General features: G+C 30.1%; 1 protein-coding gene across 1 annotated transcript; it reads right to left on the bottom strand.

Annotated features, from left to right (window-relative positions):
- Positions 1–4,019: 4,019 nt before the first annotated feature.
- LOC7458180 (cytochrome P450 86A7) lies at positions 4,020–6,416 on the bottom strand. Its single transcript, XM_002304466.4, has one exon. The coding sequence runs from the start codon at positions 5,985–5,987 to the stop codon at positions 4,335–4,337; it is 1,653 nt and encodes a 550-aa protein (XP_002304502.3). The 5' UTR covers positions 5,988–6,416; the 3' UTR covers positions 4,020–4,334.
- Positions 6,417–12,888: the final 6,472 nt, after the last annotated feature.

A 12,888-nucleotide genomic window follows, 5' to 3' on the forward strand; every position in this document is an offset into this window, starting at 1 on the left:
TGATTTTTTTATTAAAAATTATTTTTTTTATATTTTTATATCGTTTTGATTTGCTAATATCAAACTTGATTTTTAAAAAATAAAAAAATATTATTTTAATATATTTTTAAATAAAAAGCATTTTGAACCGCAACCGCTACCACGATCTCAAACATGCTTTAATCTCATCCTGATTTTTCTTTAGTTGACTTGTATTGGTTTATTATTCGGCTCCACGTTTTCCTTTACATGTTTGTATATTTAGCAAATTATTCCTTTTGAATTCTTTTTATTATAATTTACCCTTTATTTGTAAGATTTAGTCAATTCAACTCAATTGTACAAAATTGCAAATAAATACCAATAAACATTTGGGAAATGCTTAAGAAATAAAAAGCATTAATTGTGTTTAAAAAATAAAGATTTTTGAAAATGTTTCAGGATTAAAAAATTAATGGCTTCTAAAATAATTTTTCAACAATTTTAAAAAATAAAAAAGTTTTGAAAATACTCAATCATTAAAACTTTTAAAATGTTTAACAAAAAATAATTATTTTAATAAAAAAACATAAACCTTAAATTTTTTTTATGGAATAAAATAGTTCAAAATACTCAAATTAAGATTATTGAATATGTTTAAGAAATTCTTTAAAAATAAAAAATTTTGAAATTGCTTAACAATTAAAATTTATATTCTTTTTATATTTAAGAAGTCCATATTTTTAATTTGTTTAAAATTTTCATAAGTTTACATGTTTTTGACAAAAAAAATTATTAAACATAGAAAGCTAGTACATTAAAAAAATACTAAAGGTGAATGAGAAATCACTCTATCTCTAGGATACAAATTACTATTCATTAAATTACTGTAATTATGAAATTTTTCTTGAACCAAAAACTTTAAACTAGGCATTGAGGACAATATAATCTTTTTACTATGACACAATTATCTTTTATAAATTGTATGAGGTTAGATTGATAATTTCATCTTTTTTTATAAGTAAAAATTATTCATTTAACTTAGGAATAAAATAATCTAATGTCTACTACTCAATGAAGTTTTTTTATTTTTATTTTTTTAGAATAATATAATTATTTTGATACCCTTAAAGATAAAGCAAACAAAACTCTCACTCAAGTTTTTTTTTTATCATTTTTTAAATAAATTGGTAGAAGTAAATCCTGAAATAGATCAAAGCCAAATTGGTAAAAAAGAAAAGTGGTTTCCTAAGGGAATTTTCATTTAAAAAACACTTTAATATATATTTCAAGATAATTTATTTAGTAATATAAATCATACATGAATATAAAAAGTGAAGGAGTTTTCATTAAAAAAAACATTTTAAATGTATCTTTCAAGATAATTTATTTAATAATATAAATCATACATAAATATAACACGTCGTCTAATAAAAAAATAAATATTTAATTTTTCTACACAACCAGTATATATAATTAACTTGAAACTTGGTAGATATTAGTTATCAAGTTCATTGAATAAAGATGAATAATTAATCCAAACACAAGCATAAATATAGAGTATTTGCCTAAATTATTGAGAGAGAGAGAGAGAGAGAGAGACACGCACACATATATATAATTTTTAAAAAAGAAAAAAATTAATTTCATTAATACTAAAATATCGGTTTTCCGTCTCCAGAGAAGCCCAAACATTTATTATGACCATTATAATAAAATGGTAACATAGTCTCGTACATTACCGTAATTGACATTTTGCCTATTGTTTTAATTTAATGTCAGTACTTGATTGCTTTAATTTCAATGATAATTAAAGCAAGGTTTCTATACAATAAAAGGTAAAGGTGGTCTCTTTAATTATATGTTACATAATAGAAAAGGTGACGAGAAAAAGAATTTGGATGAAAAATTTGTACAGTATTTTTATTTTATTGTTAATTATTTTTGTTTCGACTAAATGAAAATTAGTATTATAAGCTTTCTTTTAAGATGTACACTGTACGTATATTTTTATGTAACATAAAGTAATTAAAATGTCTATGATATCAGATCAACATATTTCGATGTCCATTGAGTTATTTAAGATTTTATTTTAATATAGAGATTATATTAAATTTTATGATCTACACTCTAAATAAAAATATCAAATCATGTGATATAATTTTTAGTGCTTTTTTTTTCAAAAATCAAGTGCCTTAAAATTCTAAATTATATAATATATTATATTAAGTACATATAATATACTTAGATCAGATATATCAGTACATATAATATATTATATATAAGTTTTTTTGAAATATCTTTTTATTTACAAATGATGTAAGTTTTTTATTTAAATTTTATTGATAAAAAACTACATAAATATTTAATCAGATTGTGTGCATGTGTGTGTGTGTGTGTGTCTGGATTAGATCGGTGGGATATAAAATGAATTTAGCAAAACTAATGAAACAATTTAGTTTGATTAATTCTTAAAAGGAAATTTATCTTTTTTTGTCTTAAAAAAATATTCTTGACATATTTATAAAATTAGAAAAAAAGTTCTCAATTCTACGTCTTTCATCTTAGATTTTTCCTTACACCAACCAATATTTTTCAGACAGTGGCTTAGCCAAAATACTTTCTTCAGTAGTAGGGTCAATTAAGGACCCTTGTCTATAATAAATAATTAACTTAAAACGTCAGGTTAATTGCCAACTAAACGAATTCATAGTAACAATTCATCATATTAGAGTCATTAAAAAAAAAACAGATTCATGTAATTAGCACAAACATGATATATAAAATAAAAAACAAATTACAATTGTATTATATAAAAAAAATTGCGTGATGATCATAAAATTTCTTTTCAATGCAATGTAAAATTCTTGAAAAGGGAAGGGAAAAAAGCCAATTTAATATTCGCTCAATAGCATTCAATAATTATTTTTTAAATACCTTCAGTAAAGTCATTAATTTGATGAATACATGACATTCAAAAACTTAAATTTGGATTAATAATCCCAGTATAATCCTAATTTGTTTTTTCATCGAGGGGTGTCGATTGACATTATACTTAGTCATAAGTTGGCCTTCCTTAAAATAATTTATGTACTGAACAAAACTAAATTTATTTCTGGACAAAATTACAGCACAATCTATACATTTACCTTGTGTTTGAGGGAATGAATTCAAAACATGACGAGAATTGATTTTTAAGAGTGCGTATTACTTCAAGGCTAAATAAGGCACTACGCACGTAGTTCTTTAAGAAATGAATTGTTTTGAGACAGAACGTAATGCTTGGTCTGAAAAATTGGAACACCGATCGAGAGCAAGAAATGAAAAACGAAACTGCCTTTTCAACGATGAAATCCTTCGCATATACATTGCACATGGCCTTAATCTCATGGCGAGCATACCTCTGGTGGAAAACCTTACCATATATTTCAACACGGATATCGATTGCTTGCACGACAGGCAATTACGAGAGTGACTGAACATGTTGTGGGAGTCTTTAGTGGGATATATATTTGCTTGCCTAGTTGCGTCCGTCAATCCTCCAATCCACACGAAATTAACAATTATAGGCACCAAGCCACCGAGTAATTAAATCGAGCTTGCCTAACGTCTCAATCTCTCAAAGATTGTCTAATCTCTTATCTGATCAATTTGGGCCATGCATGCATATGAATATCTTACTTTGAAATTAAAATTTAAAGATATTCATGCTTCAATGGATGTTCTTGCGGAGGAGTACTCCAGTCTCTTGAGAAAACCAGATTTATTTATTTATTGTATCAGGGTCTTGAATCCCAATGATCTTTTAAGGATATATATTTGTAAAAGTTGAGCAAATTGTGATGATTTTAATAAAAAGAACTATCAAATTTAAAGATAATCTTGTTTAGTATTGTGATAATAATTGTTTTTAATATATTTTTTATTTAAAAATAAATTAAAATAATATTTTTTATTTTTTAAAAATTTATTTTTAATTATTAGCATAAAATATAAATTAATAGTTAATTAAATAAATTTTTTTTTAAAAAAAACACTTTTAAAATATAAAAATAATCAAGTATGCAACCACAACTTCATTTTATTTATATAAATTAATATATATCATACGTGCCAAGTACAAAGACTTGTGTACTTGCCTAGTTAATTGGCAGCTTATATTACATACAGAGTCACTCAAAAAAAAAAAAAAACACAAACTCATGATCACTCCGACCCCATACTAGTAGTAGTACATGCATGTAAGAAACTAGAAAACCTGACAGATATACCAACGATGATTTCCCAGGACAAACACTCTGAAGTATCCACGCGGCAAAAATCTGCTGGCCTTTGTAAATCAGTGGTTACATGTATTCACCAATAATTATATTTCTTTAAGAAACAGGAGTGGTCGATTCAATCCCACAAGCATGATTGCTATTTGTAAGAGCATTTTTGCATACCTTTTCCACTATAGGCCTCAGGTCCCTTGGGTGCACGTTAACCATCAGACCATACTTCATAAACAATGTCAGTGACATTTTTTGCTCAACACGGTGGCCCGGCACCACTGAGATCCGGTGGCGCAACAACAAAGCTGCCGCGATTGACTTCATTTGCAAATAAGCCAAATCCTTGCCTAAACAAATCCTTGGACCTGCATTAAACGCGAGAAACCTGTAAGAATCCGGCACCTCGATTTTCTTGCCATCCAAGGATAACCATCTTTCCGGCTTGAATTCTAGGCAATCATCACCCCAGATAAATTCCATCCGACCAACTGCATATATTGAGTAGGTTATGGATGATCCTGCCGGAACAAAAGCTCCACTGGGCAAAACATCATCGGCAACTACATGCTTTGAGTCTTGTGGCACAGAAGGGTAGAGCCTTAAGGTCTCAGATAATGCTGCCTTGAGGTAGGTCAGTCGGTCAACTTCTTCAAACACTAATGGCTCCTCCAACCACTTGCGCGTATCATTGCCACGTGTCTCCATCAAAACGGTGCAAATTTCAATGAGGATTTTCTCTTCCACTTTTGGATTCTGACTCACAAGCCAGAAGAACCAGCTCAGCGCCGTTGATGACGTGTCACGTCCAGCTAGGATAAAATTTAATGCCACGTGTTGAAGAAATTTGTCCGAGTAGGATTCCTTCTTCTTCATAAACCTAGACAACAAGTCGTCATGTGGGTTCTCATTGCCACCTTTCTGCTGATTAACCAATTCGAGCTTTCGTGTATTGATGATGTCAGACAAGTATGCGTCTATGTGGTCAATGCTTTGGCTCAAGCTCATTTCCATACCAAGCCGAAGACTTTTCCTCAACTTCCACACTATTTCTGGCAAAATGAAGCGCTGCAATGTAGCTTCCGTGGCTGTGTCGAAAGACACTGCAAAGCCATTCTCAGGAAATTCCAGTGACAATGTTTGTGGATCCTTGCCAAAAGCCAATCCACAAATGTTATCAAAAGTGAGCCTAAGTAGCATGTCTTGAAGATCGACCGGCTTGGCCTGTTGTTGAGCCGACTCAAGTATAGGGCAAAAGCGGTGCTTGATGGCTCGGCTCACCCACCTAGCCATGGCTTGGCGTAGTGTCCGGGTGGTAAATTCAAGTGCTGCCGTCTTGCGCTGGAACAACCACGTTTCACCATCTGAGTTGAAGATGCCATCACCAAGCAAATCATGGAACACAGACTGCCAATTGGGTCCTTTTGGGTAATTATCAAACCTGGCTTTCAAGATATGCTCTAGGTTCTTGGGGTCGCACGTGACAGTCACGAGGCTTTGCCTCCGGGCTAATAAGGGAATTGCAACTACGCATGTCTGGTACGTGCCGCCACACTTGCGGAGGTTGTCTGCGATCCAATCATGCATGCGACTAGAGTGCCAAATGAGACCAGGAAGGCTGCCGAATAGAGGCCATACACGTGGACCCTTCATTGACCGCGAGATGAAACTCAACCAAATCAAGTAAGTAACCACTGCTGTTAGAATCATCGAAGCCGTCGATATATCCATGCCCCAAGACTCAAACAACTTGAACATATAATAAGACCAAAATCAAACTAGTACGTAACCCAAAAAATAGAAGCGAAAATGTGGAGTTTGGTGGGGTGTAACTCTCAAGCTTGAACTAGTAAATTTGAAGCTAAGACTTGAAAATGGGCAAAAAGAAACAAAACCCAGATCAGATATGGGTTTGTTTCTTGAATCAATCTTTTTATCAAGAAGTACTCTCGAGAATGGAAGGTAGGGCATGAAGGGATGTGATGCATGGAGGAGGGGGGCGAGACATAGAGTTAATTTATGGAGGATGGAGAAGGGGAAGAAGAAATGAGAGGAAGAAGGAGAGATGTGTGAGTAATGAAAAGGAAAGTGAAATTTTATATAGCGATCAAGAGTACTGGTTAGAGAAATCAACAGAGAAGCAATAAATAATGCCAGAATATGTTGTTGAATTTCATATCATTTATAGTCGACCATCCTCTCTCTCACTGGACCTCACTGGTTCAAAACCACGATGATATATAAATTATAAATTCGGCCATTAATTGCCAACAGAAGTCGTTGAAGAGTTTTACAAGGCAAAATCCCTACCCCACTTTCGACACATAAACGAGCTAAGTGGTGTCACTTAACTCTGGTCCGGATCTGCCATCCCGAATTTATTTTCAAACGTCATGCTCACTAGATTTTTATATAATTATATTAATTTTAAAATTTATAAAATTAGTTGAAATATACATAAATTAATTCCAATATTTATATTAATAAAAAAACAAAAAAAAGCTACTGTTTAAGACCTTACAAGTTGTTTAACCCAAAAAAAAAAAAAAAACCATCCATGCCATGCACGTTAACACAAATCATGATGGCAAAGGGCTTGAGATCTGCACAGCAGGTCTCGTGTTCGAGTCAGGGCGTGCACCTCTTGAAAGAGCCTGGGACAGTCGGGGTTTTACTCGCTCACCTGGACCCACAAAGTGCGCTTTCCGAGAAGTGAGGTTTCCTCGAATCCAATAAAAAAAAAAAAGTTAACACAAATCATGACTAGTCAATATCCTTTTCTTTGATTATGTTTTTTTTTTCCGGTGTTGTTCTTGGACAAGTATAAAAAAGGAGAAGATATTTATTTTGAAAGAAATATTTTCTTTCTAGTTTGGGTTTTTATTACGTAATAAATTAAGTGAGAAGCACGATAAATGAATTCTCCTAGTGGACTTTCTAATGCTATTAAATTGATATTTATTATAATATCAAAAGATGTTACTTGGACATTTAATTAATTTTAATATTTATAACTATTAAAATAAAATTAAATAATAACTATTCAGTTTAATTTAAAAATAATTCTTTCATTAACAATCATAATGTTTCAAGTTTATTTAAACTTGTTACTACATGAAGAACAAATATAAAAAGCAATTATATTTTCTTTTTGTCACCTTAAAGACAATATTTTTCTTGTTTTTAAGTCAACTCACATCTCTAAACTAATTCCATATTTATTTTCATACCCAAATAATTTACTAATCTTAATATTTTTTTCTCCAAAAGATAATAGAATAACTAGATCTCTATATATAGTTGTACTAATGTATTTATCAAAAAATAGATAAAAAAAAAACTCTGATTGTTATTGGATTAAGGTTGGAAATCATGACAATGCATATAACAAATATACTCACTAATGAGTTGATTAATGTCTCTTTAGAATTGTGGTAGCGGTTGTGATATTTGAAAGTGTTTTTCATTTAGAAATGCATCAAAATGATGTCTTTTTATTTTTTAAAAAATTATTTTTTATATTAGCGCATCAAAACAATCCAAAAATACTAAAAAAATATTAATTTTAAACAAAAAAAATTTAAATCTTTAAAAGCGCAGGTTGAACCGCGTTTCCAAATGACTCTAAACCATCAATGATTTAATTAATCATACCATGACTAATTAAGCCTCTCAGAAAAAGAAAAATGCTGATCACCTAATTTTATTTCCTTCACCTTTATTCTTGTGTTTAATGAAGAACCAAAAGTAAATGGGATAGTTGAGGAAACAATATATATATATATATATATATATATATATATATATATATATATAAAAGAAGAAGCAAGGTCTCCATGGAGGACAATAATACGTGAGAAAGGCAGGTAGACGGCGGCTGCTTTTATGACATCCCATGACTTTTGATTATATAAATCGATTCCTCTTCATGTGACAGGTTTCAACGGCTAACATTTAATTGCTGCAAACCCGTTTCAACGGTGTCATTTTATTGCCGAAAACGACTGGTAATTTTTTGTAATCAAAGATGTAATGGTGTGCTTGGTAATAAAAAATAGTTTTTCTTTTCCTTTTTCAGTTTTTATTTTCTTAACAAGAATTGAAAAACGTATTCATTTGTTGAAAATATAAAAAACAGTTTTTTTTTTCAGTGAGAAAATAAGAATTGCATGAAAACTACAACTATTAAAAAAAAATCAAAACCATAATTTTTAATAGTCATCCTAATATTTTATATTTGTGACAATCTAATTGTAAAGTATTAATTTTATTTTATTAAAATTAAAAATGAAGGAAAGAATGTCCTTGTGGGTGTATTGAAATTTATATATGATGCTCATGTTGCTATAATATTAATCAATGACTAATTCATTAATTTTCTTATCCTATGACAAATTAATAATTTAATAATCAAAGATAGACCACATAATTAGCATGATTACAAATGCATCAACCAAATATTTACATTAATTGATTAAATTAAAATAACTAATTAAATAAAAATCATATTATCATGAGCAATTAATTAATTTTGATTATAAAAGAGACCAAGAATGATAATATTTAAACTCATAATCTTTTAGTTAATAAAACTTAATTTGATACCATATAAAGAAATCAATTAAATCTTAAATTATTAAATAAAATCTTAATATATAATTTATATTATTCTTTAATAGTAACAACAAGAGAATACTTTGTCCTATGTTGTGTGTTGATTTTTGGAGAAGATAGAGCATGCTTCGGCCATGAATTTAAAAATTAATGCCAACCGTCTCTCTCCCATCTGTAATATATGTTGATAAATTTGGAATCGCAATAATTTACACAGCAGTATCAACAGCAAAGTGTGATTGGTACCAATAGCTGGTTCAAATTCATAATTAAGCTATTAGATTTTTTAATATATGTTGGTTATTTACTTGCAAGAGCATACGTGTGGTCGATAATATGTTAAAATTAAATACCAACCAATTTTTTTTTTTTTTGTCATGATCGATGAGTGTTAAACAATCGCACAATAAAAACCTGTGATATTAAGAAGAAAGAGCCATCAAGTCTACATTCATATTCTAGGTTTTATGAGTATGGATAAATGACACAAGATTGTATGTTAATATTTATATTCTATACATATATATATAATAAAAAAGGGTGGCAAGGCCAACACACAAGCGCGCGCACGTCAAAGTTTCCATGCAGAAATATTGTATAAAGGCTAGGCCGGTCCCAGCAAAGGTCCGATGAAGTACTAGCGTTTTTGGTGTGATCGATAATGCAACCATCGACTTATGATAGCCAGCACTGGTTTTTAGGGGGATGATCCTTGAATACATTTATAGGCTCCCAATCGATCAAAGAGAACAAATTAAATGGAAGCTATGGCTGGCTATATTGATTGTGTTTTTCTTTTCCTGGAAGTTGCTAATTTTTGCAGAAACAGACGATCGAGGTTCAGTTCTAATTATCTGAGAAATGGTGGGAGCCTGTACAGTCATTGCATTGCTAATATAGTGAATGGATTCTAGCTAGTACTTGTTTGTGGTCCTAATCACATTTCTATGAACTAACTAGGTGTGTTGAATGTGCATTATGGCGCAGGCAATCAGCTAAACAGGCCCTTTAATCCCTGCCCGTCGTGTATACTTTGATGTGGAAAATTAATGAACCGTCAACCCATAGTTTTGGCTATTCTAAGGTTCTTAATTATTTTTCTGCCCAGTTGTCTATACTCTATGATGCATTTACTTTTTTTAATAGGTGGATGGGAGAGAGCCTTCACTTCAAGTCAGAGAAATCCTTATGTATACTTTTGTTAATTTTCGTTTTTATTTCTTTGGAGAGTTTACTAATAATTAACATGCTTGCTTATAATTACTCTCCTTTGAATCCAGGAATCTAATCCCTATCTTGGTTCTTGTTGTAGTCATATTTGCTACTCTCATGTTATTTTTCTAATATATTCAATAATCAAGTTAATGATAACTAATAGATACTCAAAACTTGATCAGGTTTGGGTGATCGATCGAGTTTCGAGTTAATTTAGATATTAAAAATTCATACTTGTCAGGTTTTGAGTTCGGGTATGGATAGTTCTTGGATTTAAGTTTAGATACAAATAATTAATGTCCGACTCTATCATATCATAACAAAATGATAGTATGAAAGAGTAAAGAGATAGAAAAGAGAGAAGAGCATGGATTTTATAACAGTTCATCACTAACCGCCTATTCTGCTCTCCAAGCGATAAACTTATGCTTTTATTCATGTTAGACCACGCCTTACAGCAAGTTCTTCTACTGGTTTAGAACTTAAACCCCCTACAATAATCCTCTTACACCAAGCTCAAGATAAAACTCATCTGATCTTCTTCACATGCTCAAGAACAAAACCTACCAATCTTTTCGTGGGATAAACTCTTTGTGAGGTCAAGGTTGGGACTCACGTGATTTTTTGCACATGATAAGGATTGAAACCTTAAAGAAAAGAGCCCACACAAAAGCTCAGGACCAAAATCTAAGTAATTATAGTGCTACTTGCACTTCAGCAATAAGATTTACTACAAAACAATGAACACATATATATATACTCACAAGAATGAATTACAAAGAAATAATCTCAAGTCTTTAGTTGGTGTAATCTACTTCTTTTTAAGTGATGCATCAACCTTCTACAGGGAAAGATCGAGAGGCTAGTAGTTCACCATTTGGTGCAAAGGAGAAATAGGCCAAGAAATTCAAATTTTAAAAAAATAATTAATACACCTGATGGTTTAAGCTAGATGATTTTAAAAAATATGTCATCAAAGAAAATAAGTCAAAATATTTGAATTATAGAAGATTGGTATACCCTATGATCTAACTAGATGAGATGGTCGTGAGAAGACAAAAATTTGAATCTTGTCTTACAAGATTAGGTATACAATGGTCCTAAAGTCTACCCAGTAGTTTTTTTATATCTGATTCAAGACATTTGATTTATTAATGGTCTTTGACTTCTTACAACTGATTTGAGATGCTGATGTACTAATAGCTAGGTTTAGGCTTTTTATATGTGGACAAAATGTGTTTAAGGGAATTTTGGGATCAATATTTAGGATAGTATATTTGGTGTAGGAAGTTAATCTGAAGAGTCAAATTAGTCCCTAAATTGACTTGAGTCGCAATAGGAACATCCTCAGACTAATCTTGAAGACAGTATCTCTTCATTGTAATTCCATGTTTATAATATAATTTCAAGATGATTAATAACTTCTTAATTGTTTGATTTATCAGAACTATAATTAATACATGCCTTTGGGTTAACACTTAATATTTTATCAAAATTGTTAACGGGTACAAAAGCTATAGTTACTATTACTCTACTAATAGAATTGAAAAAGTTTCAGGGTTGATTCGTACGGTGAGGTTTTATAACAATGTCAAATATATTTTTTTCTTGTTAATTCGATCCATTTTCCTTTTTTTTCTTCAATTGAATCTTTTTTTGGTTTTTTTAATTAATTTTATCCTTTAATAATTGATATTTATTATTTGTTTTAAGTTGCTTTCTATGAGATTATCTCAATCTCAAAAAAATATTTTGATATTTAGTTGATATTTAATTTTACGAACATCTATTTTTGTTATTATATTATTAAGTAAAATATAGTTTAAAAAATAAAAGTTGTTAAACTCAGTGGAGTTAACAAATTTGTCAGCTTAAACCACAAAACTCGGGTTGATCTAATATGTCACAATCTTAATATTAAAAAACATTATCTTGAAATTTATTTAAAATCAAATCATATTTTTACTGATTATTCAAATTATTTTTGAATTTACATTCAAGTTAGACAACGACTCCAGTATTTAAAGTTGCAACAAGGCCGTGTTTGGTATTGTGGTAGCTTTTGTGGTTGTGGTTTGAAAAAAATTATTTTATAAAATGTATTTTTGGTTGAGGTTGGTTTGGTACTTATGTATGTTTAATTAAAACTATGGTTGAAATTGAGGTTGAATAAAAAGTAGTTTAATGTGTTTGGTTAAGAATGCTTTTGAAATTGAGGTTATAAAATAATTTTAAAAAATATTTATTAATATTTATGATTTTTAATTTAAATATTGTAGATTTAACTATTGCTATTACATCATGAAATAAATAATACTTTATATAAAATATTTTTTGTTGTTCCATTAAACTATCTACAATACCATCACGTATGAAATACATCCGACAAGGACTACAGTTTACTTGATTTCTTAAGCGCGCAACAACATCAAGTAAAATATAATCAGGAATAAAATTGGGATTGCGATCAAATTCTGCAAATGTTACGTCATCAAGCGATCCCCGTCTAATTTATGTAGTGTCATTGAATAATGTTAAACACTAGTTTTTCTAATAAAACACAACTAAAAATAAAAAATAAAATTTTTTATTTTTTATTTTACTGAGTCGAACCCGGTTCAATGCATTTAGTTTTGAACCGGACTCAATCCGACCGGAACAATGAAGCATGTTTCCACTGTTTACGTGAACAGTAAAGACAGTATTCACTATTCACTTAAGTAAACAGTAGTGAAAGTAATTTCTCAATGCAATGCAAGAAGCAGCAAAGAATTGCTTCCCATCCTCCTGCGTTTTAAACACAAAAAAAAGCAATGGGACTCATCAACAA

This window comes from Populus trichocarpa, chromosome 3 (assembly GCF_000002775.5).
Source record: "Populus trichocarpa isolate Nisqually-1 chromosome 3, P.trichocarpa_v4.1, whole genome shotgun sequence".
Taxonomy (NCBI): Eukaryota; Viridiplantae; Streptophyta; class Magnoliopsida; order Malpighiales; family Salicaceae; genus Populus; species Populus trichocarpa.